Source organism: Martes martes (assembly GCF_963455335.1).
Source record: "Martes martes genome assembly, chromosome: 3".
NCBI lineage: Eukaryota > Metazoa > Chordata > Mammalia > Carnivora > Mustelidae > Martes > Martes martes.
The window spans coordinates 183,925,283-183,942,487 of record NC_137890.1 but is presented as its reverse complement, the minus strand read 5'-3'; the positions used below and the strand labels follow the sequence as shown (position 1 = coordinate 183,942,487).

General features: G+C 39.3%; 1 protein-coding gene across 1 annotated transcript in view; it reads left to right on the top strand.

The window, feature by feature from the left end:
- Nucleotides 1-1,506: 1,506 nt before the first annotated feature.
- The window catches only part of SGO2 (shugoshin 2), a 37,811-nt gene continuing 22,112 nt past the window's right edge, over nucleotides 1,507-17,205 (top strand). Inside the window, exons 1-4 of the mRNA XM_080799566.1 lie at nucleotides 1,507-1,597; nucleotides 6,563-6,697; nucleotides 8,534-8,709; nucleotides 9,522-9,599. Of these exons, the coding sequence (XP_080655692.1) occupies nucleotides 6,565-6,697; nucleotides 8,534-8,709; nucleotides 9,522-9,599 (387 nt within the window). The 5' untranslated portion in view covers nucleotides 1,507-1,597; nucleotides 6,563-6,564. The remainder of the gene's footprint in view (nucleotides 1,598-6,562; nucleotides 6,698-8,533; nucleotides 8,710-9,521; nucleotides 9,600-17,205) is intronic.

Genomic DNA, 17,205 nt, shown 5'->3' with positions numbered 1-17,205 from the left:
TGGCTCAGTTGGTTAAGCAATTGCCTTCTGCTCAGGTAATAATCCTGGAGTCCCGGGATCGAGTCCCACATCGGCTCTTTGATCACCAGGGAGTCTGTTTCTCCCGCTGACCTCTCTCCTCTCATGCTCTCTCTCTCATTCAATTTCTCTCTCTCTCTCTCAAGTAAGTAAATAAAATCTTTTTTTAAAAAAAGCGGTATTGGTATTTGTCTTGAAAAGGTTTGTAACATTTCTTTTACCTCTGACTGCTCTCCCTTTTCTATTTGTTTTGGTTTTGAAGCTGGAGCTACAAAATAAGTCAAGAGGAAAGTGATATTAGTGTATTTGAACAAAATGGTCTGCTGATTGGAACCATCATAAAAATATATTGGATGTTGTTATTAACCTCCATATTACAAATGAAGAAACAGAAGCTCAAAGAGATTATGTGACTTGGCCAAGATTAAATAAGCACTAAATGGCAGAGCCATGACATGGTTCATTTAAAAAACATAACATATATTGAGCATTTAATGTGTCAGGCTGGGTAAACAAGACATAGAGCTAGTTAATCCCTAAATAAACCAGAAATTTTTATAACCAGTATAATATGTTCTAAACCACTTTTATGGAAGATCTTACTGAACCATAAACTGTAATTTTAGCAGCCGGCCAATCAATAAATACTCTTATACTTACACAAGATTCATGTAGCCATATCTCCTTGGTCACCGATTTTGAAATATATTAGACTAAAAGATCTAACTCAGAATCATAGATTACATACTTTTTCTGGATTCTCTCAAGTACAATGGAAATTTTTAATTCTCAAATGTCCCCGGATGAACAAAACATTGACATGAATACGAAGTCGACTTCATCACTATAAAACCAATTATTAAAATCTAGATTCAAGAAGCTATTTTCAGTTTCAGTTTTTTCAGTCTAATGTCATACAAAGAGGAAATTTTATTCTCAGTGTAGTTTTTCCATAGATTATGAAAGTCACTTGTAAGAGGAAAACTAAGCTAATCGACTTGGAACATAAGCAGAATAATACATATATTTTAATGTAATTGTGTATAACGGAAAATACCAATCTTGTACATTTAGCTGGACCAAACCATTTGTATAAGACCTAAATGAGATGCAGGGTTTTCAAAGAAATTTTGCCGCTTTTCCTTGAGCAAGTTGAAAGAAACATGGGGTGTGCTTTTAAGTGAAAACTAAATAAACATCCTGGCATCATAATGCAACGATGACTGTCAAGAATTTTAGAAATCCAAAAAAGGTACTTTTGTTAAAGGAACCTTTCCTTTTGCGTCAAGGCATCGGAAGGCAGTACAACCCCACCAACTCAAGGCCCAAGCCACCAATTTCTTTTCTTTCGAATTTCCCCCAAGCTCTCCTGGCCACGCCCCTCTGTCCCTCACCTCGAGGTCCCGCCCCTTCCACCTCCCACTTCCTGGTAACCGCCCTCCTCTGCGCGGCCTCCTCGGGATCTGATTGGCTGATGTGTCAACCGCCAACGGCTGCGGAGTTTAAACCGAAGCCCTAGCCCCCCCGCGCCGCGGAGCTCCAGGAGCTGGGTGGTCGTCGCCCCCACGCTGAAAGAACGGTAAGTGAGGGCCCTTTGGCGTTGCCGCCCCGCACTCTGAGGAGATCCGTGCCTTTCCCGGCCGAAGCTTCCCGGCGCTACTCTCCGGAGCCTTCTGTCCAGCGAGCCCCGCGCGGCCGGTCGTCCCGCCCACCCTACGCTCGGGTATCTCCGGCTGCGGCCTTTGCGCCCGCTCGGAGGGGCTCGTTGGGGGAGGCCATGGTTTGGGTTTAACTGGCTGCCTGTCGTCCCTTCGATTTTGCGCCCGGCTGCGTGAAGGGGGCGAGCGGCCAGTTGGGTCAGCTCCTTGAAAGTAGGGATTTCTGTGTGACTGCACCACTCCCTGCTTTTTGAGAACATTTTCTACCTCACTGTGAGCCCTTCATACATATCCGCGGGATGAACGTTACGAGACTGCTTACCCGAGTTCTTGAAGGAGCCTCCTCCTTCGGATCTCTCTTTTAGAAGGAAGGGCTGGCTGAAGGCGAAGGGGTGATGGAAGACTGGGAAAAACTTAGAACTGGAACTGGGTCTTGATGTGCAGGTAGGATTTCGGTAGGGAATAGGGACGATGATTTTTTTAGATGACGGACCCAATTCAGGAGAACCGGATTTGGAATTTAGTATTTCTGATTTGGAGTTAGCCGGGATCATCCCAGACAAGAGCTGCAGAATATATAATAAATAACTCGTATCAGTGAATGCTACCCGCCAAGTCCTGTACGAGGCACTGTACATACATTGGTTCAGTTAGTCCCTACAACGAGATGCCCTTCTTTTCTCTAACTTGGTAAGTCTGAAAGTTGAGACCTAGAGTTGTTAAGATGACATAGCAAGGAAATGTTGAAACTCAGATGCTCAACGCAGTCCCGACCGCTTTAGTTTAAAATACTTCACTCTGTATGGTAAGTCACCCTTGAATGGTACTCCCGTGGCTGGCTTAGGTTCCTCAAGTGTTACCTGGCAAGGTTGTTAATGTGGAGGGTGACAGAGCGGTGTTAAAAGGAAGACTCTGATTTCTGGCTTGAGTGTTAGGGTGAGTGAGTGCTTGTGCTATTTATTAAGTTAGGGAACCAAGAACCAACTTACTGAGGAGGACAGTTCAGCAGTGGTTTCCTGATTAACAAAATGAGATTTGATCCTTCTGACTGGATTTTTTTGGGAGATGGACAAGATTTCTATGTTAGTATCCCTTCAACGGTGTGAGATGCAACCATTTGTCTTGAGTTTCTGTACATTCCTATGTTCTATCCCTGGAATAGTTGGTGATCTTTGATTTTACTTTTTTCTCTTTTTGGCAAAACTTTAGGAAGAAACATTGAGCCTTAATGTTGTAAGGTTCCTAGTTAAACTTCTTCCCCATTGCAGAAAATTCTTCTAAAACCGTCTTCCCGTTATTTGCTTGACATCTCCCAACATCCGCTCAGCATTTGCAAAGGAGACTCATCCCAATATTGGTCAGTTCTGAGTATTTGAGACTTTTTCCATTTATCCTTAGTTGTTTTCGTCAACAAATGTTTGTACAGTAGCTGCTGTGTGCTAGGCACTCCTGGCTAAGGGTACAGCAGCAAACAAACTGGACAAAAATCCATACCCTCGTGAAACACATTGTAGTAGGAGAAGACAGACAATTAAATAAGGAAATTATGTGACCTTAGATTAGACACTGATAAATCAATGGCAAAAAAATATAGGAAGTGAAATGGGCCACGTTTCCTCTGGAAAGGCTAAGAAAGTGACATCTGACTAAAGACAGTGAGTAAACCCTTTGATTATTTGGAGAAGAGTTGATACAAAGGGCAAAGAAAGGAATATAAAAGTTCTGCAGTGGGAGGATGCTAAGGCAGTTAGTGTGGCTGGAGCTTAGTGAGCAATGGAAGAGTGATGAAGAGGTCAGAGGGGTACTGAATGGGGAATTGGGGTGGGGGGGGAGTGTCAAATTGTGTAGTACCTTATAGGCCATTGCAAGGATTATGACTTTACTCCATTGAGAGGGAAAGCCACTGGAGAATTTTTAACAGAGGAGTGACATGAAATTACTGAAGTTTTAAAGGGATCATTTTGGTTAGTAGGCTGAGAATTGATAGTGGGGAAGAATGTGGAGAATGTGGAAACAGGGACACCATTTAGGTAGTTGTAGCAATAATGTACACGAGAGAGAATGGCAGCTTGGATCAGAGTGATAGTGGTAGGTGGCCTCTGAGGACATGTTGTGAAAGTCAGGCCAGCATGACTGATGGTAGAGTGGATGTAGAATGTGAGAGAAAGATGTTTCCAAGCTGAGCAAGTGGAAGGATGGAATTGCTGTTAAATGAGATGGAGATGGACACAGTGGAGCAGGTTTGGGTGGGGTGAGTTTATGACATGTTAAGTTTGAGGTACATATTAGACATCTAAGTTAGAGAGGAGGAGTAGGCGGTTGGGTAAATAAGTCTGGAGTTGATTTGGGATATCAATTTGCGAGTCATTGGCCTTTAGGTTTAAAAGCCGGAGCACTAGATGATACCCTCGCAGGAGTATGTGTACATAGGAAATGGATGAGACCCAAGGATGGAGATGTGGTGCCCTCCAATGTCCAATGGTAAGAGGTTAGGGAGAAAAAGAATAATCAGCAGAAGAGACTTAGAAGTGGCAGTGAGGCAGAAAAATCCAGGAGAATGGGATATTTTGGAAACCCACTAAAGGTATTTTTCAGGGAGAATGACCTGATGTCAAATACTATGATTAAAATCATAGATCAGTTGAGAACTTGATCTTCACTACTATATCTGATTTAGCATCATTGCAGTTTAATGACTTTAATGATCAATTTCCATGTGGTAGTGGTGAGAGCAACAACTTGATTAGAGTAGATCGAGAGGGAATGGGAGGGGATGAGTTGGAGACAGCAAGTATGGACAACTCTTTAAAGTAGAGTTTGCTGTTAAGAGAAACAGGTAGGGTAATAACATTCTAGCATCAAGAGATCACTGGTATCTTAAATGTTCCATTCTCATGCATTTACATGTGCCATTCCTTCTTCCTGGAATACCCTTTCAAATCTTCATACCTGACAAATTCTTTGTTTTTAAGACTTATTTATTCATTCAATAAATATTTATGATGTTCATATTACTTGTCAGGCACTGGTCTGTGAGCTGCAAATTATGTCAGTGAATAAAACAAAAATCCATGACTTTGTGGAACTTAAATTCTAGTTGATAGAAAATAAGTCAGTTCTGTACTATGTTAGATAGTGATTTAAATGTTATGGAAAAAATAGAGAAGAGTAAGAATAATCAGACATGCTGAGGAAAGGAGCTACAGTTTTGAAAGGCCTCATTGAGAAGGTGACATCTTTGCAAAGACTTGGAGGAGAGTGAATGAGCCATTTCTGTATCTGGAGGAGGAGGTTTCTCAATAGAGAGAATGACCAGTGCAAAGGACCTGAGGCTGAAGAATGGCTGCCGTTTGCCAAGCATTTAGAGCTTGGTGGCCAGTGTGGCCTGGAAAGAATAGACTAGGGGACGGAAGGAAGAGTTCAAATGGAAGAAATGGAAAAGGACAGATAATGGGGGGACTTCTTGACCACTGAAGAATTTCAGCTTTTATTCTGAGAGAAATGGGAACCATTGGAGAATTTTAGATTGTATAGACTAATAAACACACTGTAGAGAGGACAGCAGTGGAAGTAGGACAAGAGGCTATTACAAGAATTCAGGTGAGACGTGTCTGCACCTTCATCTAGGCTGATAGTAGTGGAGGTAGTAAGAAGCGATCAGATTCTAATGTACTGTGAAGGTTGATTGGGATATGAGGGATTTTTGGCCAGAGCAACTGGGATGGAGTTGCCATTAACTGAAACAGAGAAGGCTCGGAGCGAAACAGGTTTGGGCAGGTTAAGTTTGATATGCCCTGTTTAGTTGTTCAAGTGGTATTACTTAGTATATGGACACTAGTGAGGGCAGTGGGGGGCTTAACTAGATATAATCCAGGACAGTGTCCCCATCACAAGATCCTCAACTTAATCACATCTGTAAAGACTCCTTTTCCACATAAGGTTCAGAATGATAGGGATCGGGACCTGATGTCTTTGGGAGACCATTTTTAGCCTGCTGCAGAGCTGGAGGAGGATTAGGATGAGGAAGCTGGAAGTAACCTGGGAGCCTGGAGAGTCTGTGATTGATCCAGAGAGGATAGTGAGGTTAGTCCTGTGGACTTAAGGCAGGTAATGGGGAGAGGCTGAGTATTAGGAGGTAGGCAGGCACAGGTAACAGCATTTCTTCTAGATCTCTGAAGCTAGAGGCAAGGAGGTTTGGGGAAGGGATGGGAGTTTTGAGAGGTTGATCAGATCTAAGTACATAGCTCAGCTGTCTTCTCAGTAAAACCTTTTCTGATCCTTCTCCTCTGCCCAGTTAATTACTTTTATGCATTGTGTATTATATCAGTTTTTCTTGTCATAGTATAATACGATTATCATCTTCTTTCCACTGTTAGACCTTAGAGTGGTCCCATAGTGGTCCCATAGACTTTAGAGTCTAATAGGCCGTTACTCTAATGGACGAGGAGACACATTCAAGATTTCCTGCTTGCTCCTCCAAAACAGCTAGCCCCTGACCTCCTAAGATTAGGTTTATCCGTTCTGAGCATTTTCTAAGGTTACACTTCCTACATTGTATCGAAATTGGATCTGTACTCACAGCAGACTCTGCATTCCATGACTGTGCATTCCCATACAACCATATCCTGGTTTCTGTCCCCAGTGCCTAACCTAGCTCCTGGGGCATAGATATAATAATATAGGTTTGAGTGAAAAACCTACTACTTTAAACCATTTGTAACTATATGCATACTTTCAGATTTGTACAAAGGGTTTTGCAAATACTTATATACAAGCAAATTATATCACCTAAGTCATGATTGTTACTTTTTAGAATATTTATCAGTTATCCTTTTTTCTTTTATTAATCAGTACTCTGAATTCTTTCTTTTTTGTTTTTACTTCAGTGATGGAGCACCCGGTGATAGACACTGGCTCATTTCTTACTTCAGGAATTACGAGACATGTGAAAGACAAAAGAATTTCAAAGACGGGGAAGCTGAATGTTTCCCTTGCTTCAAAAATCAAAACGAAAATATTAAGTAAGTGCCATTAGTTTTAAAGTTTGCTCACATTTTTACTTTCCCTTGGAGAATTGATATAGTATTTGGTACTTTATTTTATTAAGTATAGAAGCGACTAAAATGACTATTTTTGTTAACTGATACGTTTTGTCCATTCAATCCTTCCTGTATCCTTCAACTCCTGTTGAGCTGAGTGGTTATGATGATTTACTCTCAGTGGTGACAGCAGAATTTTCAGCAGTAAGGATGGGGTAGCCTAAGGCAGCTACCTCCTACACAGCAAAGAAAATACCAATGTGACATTCTGGAAAAGAGCTAAAAAAAGTGACACATTGTGCTTGCATGCTGTAGCAAGAGGATGATGGATGATCTAGACGTGGTTGGCCCAGATAGAGTGTTGTAGTGGGTGGTTTTCATGAGCCGAAGCTCATGAGGGTGCTGAGCCTTTGGAGACAGGGTTTCATGGATTGTGGAACTAAGATTTTAGAAGGGGAAGAAAAAAAAGAAGAAGAAGAAGTGGGAGAAACTGCCAAGATAAATTCTCATCACTTCTGAAAATTATCTCAGTGGTTCGTATGTATCATAGCAGGAGGGGGAGAGGTTTCCTGCTGGTATAGCCCCTGTGAAGGGTAATCGTGCATGCCCTGTGAAATAGCTAAAACTTCTGAGTATCTTTAAATCTTAATGTTTCTCCTACCCAGCTGTCTAGGGTCCTGCGGTATATTAGGCTCCCTCATACAGTGGCTATTTCTTCTTCTGTTTGGCAGGACTATTGGACACCCGTTATTATGAAGGAACATGCTGTGTGTGAGGAGTGCAGCAGGAAAATATTATTACCCTTTAGCTCTGGAAATCCAAAACCAGTTCTAATCTATTTTTGTGTCAGAGGTGGCTATCTGAAACTGCTTTCTCTATACCAAAGATAAAATACTTTTTTGGTGCCCAGACATTCCCTGAGTGTTTAAAAAATATTATTACTTTCACAAGCGTATCTTAAAGATACTATATTTCTATTCAGTGGGATATGTATTGAATAGTGGCATTCAAATAAAAATTATGAAAATATAAGTATGGTGTCTGTATACTGAGGGAAGATACTATATTTAAGGTGGACTTCACCAAGGAATTCACAATTAAATTTCTCTGCTAACAACACAGAAACATTTCTGATATAAATTATATTTACATAATATTTGGTAAGAGAAGGGGTCAAGTTTAGATTGCAGTAAATGCCTAGAAATGAGTTGGATATTTAGGGTAGAGATAGAAGATCCCACAGGGTTTAGATGATCTGTCCAGCCTTACAGTAAGTATGCTCCGTTTCACTCAAGCCTTTGAAAAATGGACTTCAGGAGCATTAACTGATAATTTTAATTTGTTAATTTTCTGGAGTCACAGAAAGCGGCTTAAAATTTTTAACAGATTGGCTACCCTAGTACCTATGGGATACCTCCAGTTAGAGCTTCAGAATCAGCTTCTCCATTCTATCTCCTAGTCCAAGTAGGAAGGCAGGTAGGGCAATGGGTGTCAAGGTTGAGTTTTTGTGACTGGTCGAAATATCTAGGATACTGTGTCTGTCCTTGACATCTTTTATCCCTAATTCTGTATTCACAGCAGTCTGCATTCCTCATAGCCCTTTTATTCTTCATCTTCTGTCTAGCTTTTATTTCTGCAGATCCAAACTCTGGATACATTTTTTTTTCCCCCCCAAAACTACATCTATACCATCATTCTATTGTTTTCCAACCTTTAGTTAAAACTTACAATATACTGTGCCTAAAATAGTTTCATTAAGGATATAAAAACTTATGAAGCTGTAAGTTCAATATTAACTTTTTAAAAATTTTTTTACAGACAATTCTTCTATTTTCAAAATTTCTTTAAAGCACAACAACAGGGCATTAGCTCAGGCTCTTAGTAGAGAGAAAGAGAATTCTCGAAGAATTACAACTGAAAGGACGCTATTGCAAAAAGAAGTGGAGAAACTGAATTTTGAGAACACGTTTCTTCGCCTAAAACTAAATAATTTGGTATGGAAACTATATTGTATTTGAATTCTGAATTATAGGCTAATTATTAACTATATTATTATCGAAGCTGTGAAAATGTTTTTCAAATCTCCAATCATTATAAAAATTATTGAAAGAGTATGCCATATTAATGAACGAACTGTTAATGGGTAGTGAAATAGGTGTCTTAAGTCTACATTCTGACTGTGCACTTGGGTGCTGCAAGCCAGTATAATACCTTGATCAACTTTGGATTGTTTATCATTAGCAAAGCTTGATGCATTAATATATTTTAAGAAGGTGGACATAATTCTTCCAATGAAAGGAGGGGAGTTCCCAGAGTGTTTGTACTCTCTTTTAACCTCAGCATTCCCCTGGCTACCCACCAAATAGCATGAATACTGTAGTCATCGCTTTCCCTTCCAACTTCCAACTCTGTCCACAGACGGGTCAGCAAGAGCCAATGGTCAGCTAGGCTGCAACTATAGTTCTAACTCTGAAATGAGCAGAAATTAATTTTTAGTGGAAAAATTGATTTATTCGTGAGTGTTAAATTGTCTGACAAACTGTGTTCATTTTCCATGGGATGTATTATTGTTACGAGAAGATAGAGAAATGTTTGTAGGAAAATTTATAATTGAGAGCTCAAAAGCAATCAAGGGGTGAGTGTGTGTGTATGTGTGTGTGCTGCGGGGGCTTTTTGAACTGTAGAATATAGCACCTTTTTAGCTCAATATGATCTCAATTATTTTTTAAGTCTTCTCAGCTGATGATATCTCCATAAATGTATGAATCTTAATTGATTAAAAGAGGTCTTTATTTTATACATACAGAATAAGAAACTTATAGAAATAGAAGCACTCATGAACAATAACTTGATAACTGCAATTGAAATGAGCACGCTTTCTGAGGTAAGTCGAGTTTATGTGTAAGTGGTGTGATTTTTTTAAGCATTACTGAGGATTGTCGAGATTCAGTAGCATCAAGGTTGGAGATTCATATTTTAAACTTTGTGCAAAGAAAGGATGATAATATTGATTTTAATTGGCTAATGGCACATTATCATTTGGTATAATTGGTTATTGAAATTTTTATGTAAAAATTAGGTTTTGATTAGAACACAGGATTAGACAGTTCAGTGGAAGATAATGGCCTCTAAACCACTAAAAAACATGGAAGACATTCATAGAAAGGTAGTATTTCAAATTAGGAAAGAGTTTGTATTGCTAAAAAAAGGATGGGTACAATTGAAAAACTATTTGGGGAAAAAATAATAGAGGGAGATCCTACCAGACACCTACCAGATGCTTTCGATGGATTTAAATAAAAAAGGGGACATATAAAGTAAGAAGAAATTCAAATAAATTCATGTTAGATGGGAGAGGACTTTCTATACCTAGAAATAAAGATAGAAAGATTGAAGCCATAAAGGAAGCTATTGGTGGATTTTCTTAAAAAAAAATTTTTTTTTTAGAAGGCTAAAAATCATGAAAATTAAAGCCTAATGGCAGACTGGGAAAATTAAATAGCAGATAAGGCATTAATATTAATGATTAAATAGCTCTTATAATCTATCACAAGGAAAATCAAATCACTAGAAAAATCAAGAAGAGGAAAGGGCCAAATATTAGTGAAATTGATTCAATTATCTAAATAGGGAAAGTAAATGCTAGGAATTAATAACGAATGAGAAGGCAAAATATACCTAATAAACTGAAGAAAGGTTAGTGGAGTCCCAATTTTAGGTTAATTTTAGGTAAATTAAATAGATTCTAGAGGTAGGTTAGGGCTTTAGAGGGCAGCTTTTAATGGGATTGCCTGTGTTTAGATCCCAACTCTGTTACTTCCTGGTCCTGTGACCTTGGCCTTTAACTCTTTGAACCGTAAGTGTCCTCTTCTGCATGATGTAGATAATGGTAGTATATCTACAAAGAATTACTGTAATTGTTAAATGTGGTGAGCGTGTGTCCTGGCAATAGGAAGAATGCAGTGAATGTTAGCTGTCATTCCTTTTTTATTATTGTGTCTATGTCTTCCTGTGTTTTCTAAATTTTCTGCAAATCTCTCCTTTTAAAAACTTTTTAAAAGTCATTTTTAGGGCTCTTAAATACATAGTTTTTGTAGTAAAAAGAATAGAAACTCAACCCATGTGATCAATGTTTAGCTCCTTTGTCAGTTTTATAAAAACTCACCAAAGAGTGCGTACTTTATCACCCAGCTTAATCCACATTTGGATAAGGAAAGGATTTGTATAAATGTTCCTGTAGATTAATGCTCACAAGACATACGGCTCCTAGCGTTATTATAAATTTGATACCTAGTACAACCAGTGAGCAGAGATGTGCCTTATACATTTAGTATCCTCTAAGGAGAAGAGATGCCATTCACTGGGTGGGGAAGGTCAGGGAAGGAGCCCTGTTTTGCTGATCAGCTTGCAGGGCTGAATTGAATTGCCCTGAATAAATTACTAAGACTAGAATCAGACATAGCTGTGGGGAGTGTAGAGTTAGTACAGGAATTGACTTGGGGAGTAAGACAAAGAAGCTAATTAATTAGCAAGACCTGGAAGAACTGTGGAGAACACTTAGCCCTAAAAACATCGCTCAACTGTTTGTTACTAGTTACGTGATAAGAAGCTCCTTCCTTCCACTGCCTCTTTAAGGAAAAGTCTTTAGTAAGGTCAGCATTGTTCCCAGATGCTTTTTGTGTGGTTCTCTTTGGAGAACTCGAGAGGACTGAGATCAGCGTCTGGATTGAGAAGGACAAGAGAGTAGATGCAGAAGCTGGATGGCGAAGGGACAGCATGCCACTTTGGTGTCTGCTCTCTTATTGGACAGACTAACTTTCGCATATCGTGGTTCGAGTTTTGCAGTTCCTTTTCTTCTTAGTTGGGGGAGGGGATGCTGGGGAATGTAGACATTTTAATACCAGAACAATATAGCCAAGTATAGAAGGAAGGCTCATCTGTGCTTCTGTTCTGCTTTCAGCTACTTTCCTCTTTTTTTTTTTTTTTAAAGTTTTTATTTATTTGACAGAGATCACAAGTAGGCAGAGAGGCAGGCATAGAGGGAGGGAAGCAGGCTCCCTGCTGAGCAGAGAGCCCGATGTGGGGCTCAATCCCAGGACCCTGGGACCATGACCTGAGCCGAAAGCAGAGGCTTTAACCCACTGGGCCACCCAGGTGCCCCTCAGCTACTTTCCTCTTTATCCTTTCTACTCCCCACACCTCATACGGGCAACTGCTTTATTTCTTTATATTAAAACAAAAACATTAAATATATTCTTTCTTACACAAAAGGTAACATACTAGCCCTAATTGTACCATGCCTTACTTTTTTTAATGTGACGTATCTTGAAGATCTCTCCATATGATTACCAGGAATGCTTCCTCATTCTTTTTTTAGTGCTGCTTAGGATAGATCTAGAATGGACTAATCTATTTAACTAAGCTCTGGGTTGGACACTTGGGTTGTCTCTTGCTCTTGGCTTGACATTAGTGTAGAAAGCCTTTTCCTCTTACATTATTAATTTTTCCCTCTCTTCTGGATTATTCCCATCCGGATGCAAAAACGTTATCTCTTATCTCCCATCTTTAAAACCAAAAACAAAAAACCCTTTTACTCAGATCCCCTACCCCTAGCTACTCTCATTTTTCTCCTTTATAGCAAAACTCTTTGAAAGAATTGTTTCCACTGTCTCCAGTTTCCCCTGAATCCATACCAACTGGGCTTTCACCACCACTTTTCTGAAGGTGCTCTTCTGAAAATTGATCTCCACATTACCAAAATCTCTAGATATTTCTTGGTCCTTATGTTGGCCTTCATGTGACTTTTACAATACTACGTTCTCCTAAGTTTCTTCCTACCTCTCTGATTGTTCTTTTTCAATCTGTTTGCTGGTTCCTCTTTATTTTCCCGACTGCTAGATTTTGGGTACCCCAGAACTCAGTTCTTGTACTTCTCTCTTCTAGCTACGCTTGTTTCCTAAATGATTCATCCATTCTCGTGGGTTTAATTGTTGTTAAATACTCATGACTCTCAGATTTGTACCTGTAGCCTGGCCATCTCCTTTGAACTCCAGACAATACATAGCCAACTACCTATTTGGCATTTCTCTTTGGATATCTAAGAGGCATCTTAAATTTTACATTTGCCACCAAACCAGTTCCTTTGGGGACTTCATCTCAGGTAATTGCAATTTTGTTTTCCTATATTTTCCTCACACCCCATATTGGATCCTTCAGCAAATCCTTCTAGTGCTGCCCTAAAAATCAGTCCAGAGTGTTACCACTTCTCATAACCCTGACTTTGACCACCCATACAAAGCCATGGTTTCCTCTTACCCAAGTTTTTTGAGTGGCATCCCAGCGTGGGCTTCTTGCTCATGCCCTTGACTCTATATTCTCTTCCCAGCATAGCAGCCAGAGAGACCCCATTAAAACATTAGTCTCTGCTAAAAACTTTCCAGTGGCTTCCCCTGTCATCTACTGCCCATTATTGCCTGAAAATTGAAACTCGTGTTCTTTCTCTCACTTCATTGACTACTCAACTCCTTCCATTCTAACACCTTCGATCCGCAGACCTCCTCCTACTCCTCAAACACAGGCAAGCTGCCACCTCATGGGCTTTCAACTTGTTCTTCCTTCACATGGCCTCTCCCTTACTTCAGATCTTGACTCAAAAGTGACTTCAGTCAAGCCATCCCAGGCAACGCTAAATAAATCTGAATCCTTCCCCACCCCTGCCCCAACATTTCATGTTCTGCTTTTCTTGCCTTCATTTTTCTCCTTATCACTTAACACTATATGATGTATAGTTTTACTCATTAATTTTATTATTCATCTCTCCAGAACATAAGGTTCTTAAGTATAGGATTTTTATCTGTACCACAGCAATGTCTAGAACATACTAGAATGCAATAAATTTTAATAAAATGTTGGATAGTGCTTCCCCATTAAGAATGATCCTTTTTTTAAGGCTAATGTACATATTTTAATATTTCTGTTATTTAGCTTTTTAAATAAAAAAATAATATTTAAATTGCTTTTTTAGCATCTATAGTAATAATCATATGATCTTTCTTTTTAGATGTATTAATATGATGCCTTATTTTTTTTTTTTTTTAAGATTATTTATTTATTTATTTGACAGACAGATCACAAGCAGGCAGAGAGGCAGGCAGAGAGAGAAGGGAGGAAGCAGGCTCCCTGCTGAGCAGAGAGCCCGATACGGGGCTCGATCCCAGGACGCTGGGATCATGACCTGAGCCGAAGGCAGCGGCCTTAACCCACTGAGCCACCCAGGCACCCCAATATGATGCCTTATTTTAATAGCTTTCCTAGTTTTGCAATTCTGGAATAAATTTCAAAAATGGTTTGTTACTGTGTTCCTAAATTCCTTTTGCCAGTATTTTGTTAGGAATTTTTTAATTGCTATTCATAAGTAAGGTTTTCTTCTTACAGTCTTTAGACATTGATAAAAAATATTATAGATACTGAACTCAGGAAAAGAATTTGGATGTTTCCTTTCCCTGTGATCTATGAAAATGATACAGTATTAGAATTATTTTTTCTTAAATGCTTTTTAGAACTCCTCTGTGAAACCTGGGTCTGTCTTTGTAGGATAGGTTGTTCTTTGTTCACTTTATTTCTTCTATGGATATTGGTTTTCTTGGGAAAATTTCTCTATTTTGTGATCAGTTTTATTGAATTATATTTCCTTAGAAAATTATTATTTCATTCATGTTTTCAAATTAATTTGCACAGAGTTGGCCAAAATACTCTGTCATTTTTAAACTTTGTGTTTTATTTTTCCAGTTGACTAATTTTTTTTGTACTTGGGCTTTACCTTGATTTTTTTGCCCCAGTAGATTAGGTAGCTGTGGTTTTTCATTTTTTTTTCCCCCTTTAAAAGAACCGTTTTCTGGGTTAATTTTTTTTAAATTTTCAATTCTACCATTTTGGTGTTTCAAACTTAATTAGTTTTTGCTTCTTTCTTTAGTAATAAGTCATTTTTTCTTTCCTGTGGTTTATTTTATTGTTACTTCTTTAACTGAGGTAGGTCCCTACTTTATTTTCTTAATTCCTAACTCTATAGGAAGGTATACCATTTTTGATACTACGTGGAAGATTTATGATTTTAGTTTTGGTAAAGTTGACCCTGATGTATCCTAGCATGGATTTCTTGGAGTTTATCCTTTTTGGGTTTAACTCAGCTTGAATATGCAGATTGGTTTCTTTTGCCAAGTTTGGGGCATTTTCAGCCATTATTTCTCTAAAATTCCTTCAGTTCTGCCCTCTTTCTCTTCTGGGACTTCAATGACATGAGTGTTGTCTCATTTGTTATGGTCCCATAAATCCTTGAACCTCTTAATTATTTTTCAGTCTCTTCTCTCTTGCTCAGATTAGTGCATTCTGTTGCTTTATCTTCAAGTTCACATATTTCCTCCACCTTTGTTTTTGAGTCCATTGAGCTTTGTTTTGTTTTATTTTGTTTTTTTATGTTAGTCACCATACAGTATGTCATTAGTTTTTGATGTAGTGTTCCAAGATTCATATTTTACGTATAATACCCAGTGCTCCATGCAATATGTGCCTTCCTTAATACCCATCACCGGGCCAACCCATACCCCTACCCCTCTCTCCTCAAAACCCTCAGTTTGTTTCTCAGAGTACACGGTTTCTCATGGTTCGCCTCCCCTCTGATTTCCAACCCCTTCTTTTCCCCTTCCTTTTCCTAATGTCCTCCATTCTATTCCTTATGTTCCACAAATAAGTGAAACCATATAATTGACTTTCTCTGTTTGACTTACTTCACTCAGCATAATTTCCTCTAGTCCCATCCATGTTGATGCAATTTTTAATTTACTTTATTTTGGTTATTTTATTTTTCAGTTCTAAATTCCCATTTGGTTCCTCTTTATGTCTTCTCTTTATTTGGTGAGACTTTCTGTTTCTTTGCTGCGATTTTCTGTTTTTTCATTTAAGCATGTTAGAGATTGCTTATTACAGCATTTTTATGATGGCCGCTTTCAATCCTTGTTAGGGAATTCCAGCGTCAGTGTCATCTTGGTGTTGGTGTCGTGATTGTCTTTTCATGTTCACATTTAGTATTTTCAAATTTAGGCCTTTTCCTAATTCTTGGTGTGGTAAGTTATTTTATATTATATCTTGGACATTTGGGTATTGAATTAAGAATCTCCAGCTCTTATTTAAACCTTCTATTTTAGCAGGCTCCCTCTGACATCACGCCTGTGGTAAAGTGCCCCCTACTGCCAAGTTGGAGGGGGTCAAAGTTTAGTTTCTTTACTCAACTTCTATTGTCACCCCGGGAGGGGTGTCTCCTGATTGATGGATGGGAGCTGGGAGTTCCGGCTGACACCACCCTGGCTGGGACAGAGGGGAGTGCCCCATGACTTTCTGGCCTCCACTGACAGCAGGATTGCAGGAGTTATGAAGGGGGAGGTTGTTACAACTGCAGAGTGGTGAAAATGCTGACTTTGTACCAGACCTCTTCTGTCACCACCTTAGAGGAGAGGAAGAGGGGCTCCTTGTTAGTCTGGAGTCCCTATGTGTTCTCCACAGACATTGTTGGTGCAGGGGGTGTCCTCATTACTACTGGACTGTCCTCCCTCTCTTCTTGACCTTTTCGAACAGTACCACTGGTCTGGAGGAGAGTTGGCCTTGTTAATAGCCTGGTTCATATGGAAGTCTAGGCTCCCCATTTGGCCTTTACACCTTTGTCAAAAGTTAATTGACCCGGGGCGCCTGGGTGGCTCAGTCGTTAAGCGTCTGGCTTCGGCTCAGGTCATGATCCCAGGATCCGGGGATCGAGCCCGGCATTGGGCTTCCTGCTCGTTGGGGAGCCTGCTTCTCCCATATCCCCTGCTTGTGTTCCTGTCTCTCATTCTGTCAAATAAATAAAAAAGAAAAAAAAATTAAGCCAATGTGTGTGGGTCTGTTCTGGACTCTGTTGTATTTCATTGATCTGTTTGTCTGTCTATAGGCTAATACTATACTATCTCAATTATCATAGCCCTCCAACTTCATTCGCCTTTTTCAAAGTTGTTTTAAGTATTCTGCATCCTTTGCATTTCCATGTGAATTTAAAATTAGCTTGTCACTTTGGCCATACTCTTGTTTCTATTATAGGTTATCACTGTAATAGACATGGTTGTGGGTTGTGTAATTTTACGGTCTTTATTAAATAATTAAAACATGGGGCGACTGGGTGGCTCAGTGGGTTAAAGCCTCTGCCTTCGGCTCGGGTCATGATCCCAGGGTCCTGGGATCGAACCCCGCATTGGGCTCTCTGCTCAGTGGGGAGCCTGCTTCCTCCTCTCTCTCTGCCTGCCTCTCTGCCTACTTGTGCTCGCTGTCTGTCAAATAAATAAATAAAATCTAAAAAATTAAAAAAAATTTAAATAAATCAATAAATAATTAAAACATGTTCAAAAAAATGTGTGAGAAAATTTAGAAAATATAGATAAGTGAAAACTTAAAAGATTCATTAAAATCCC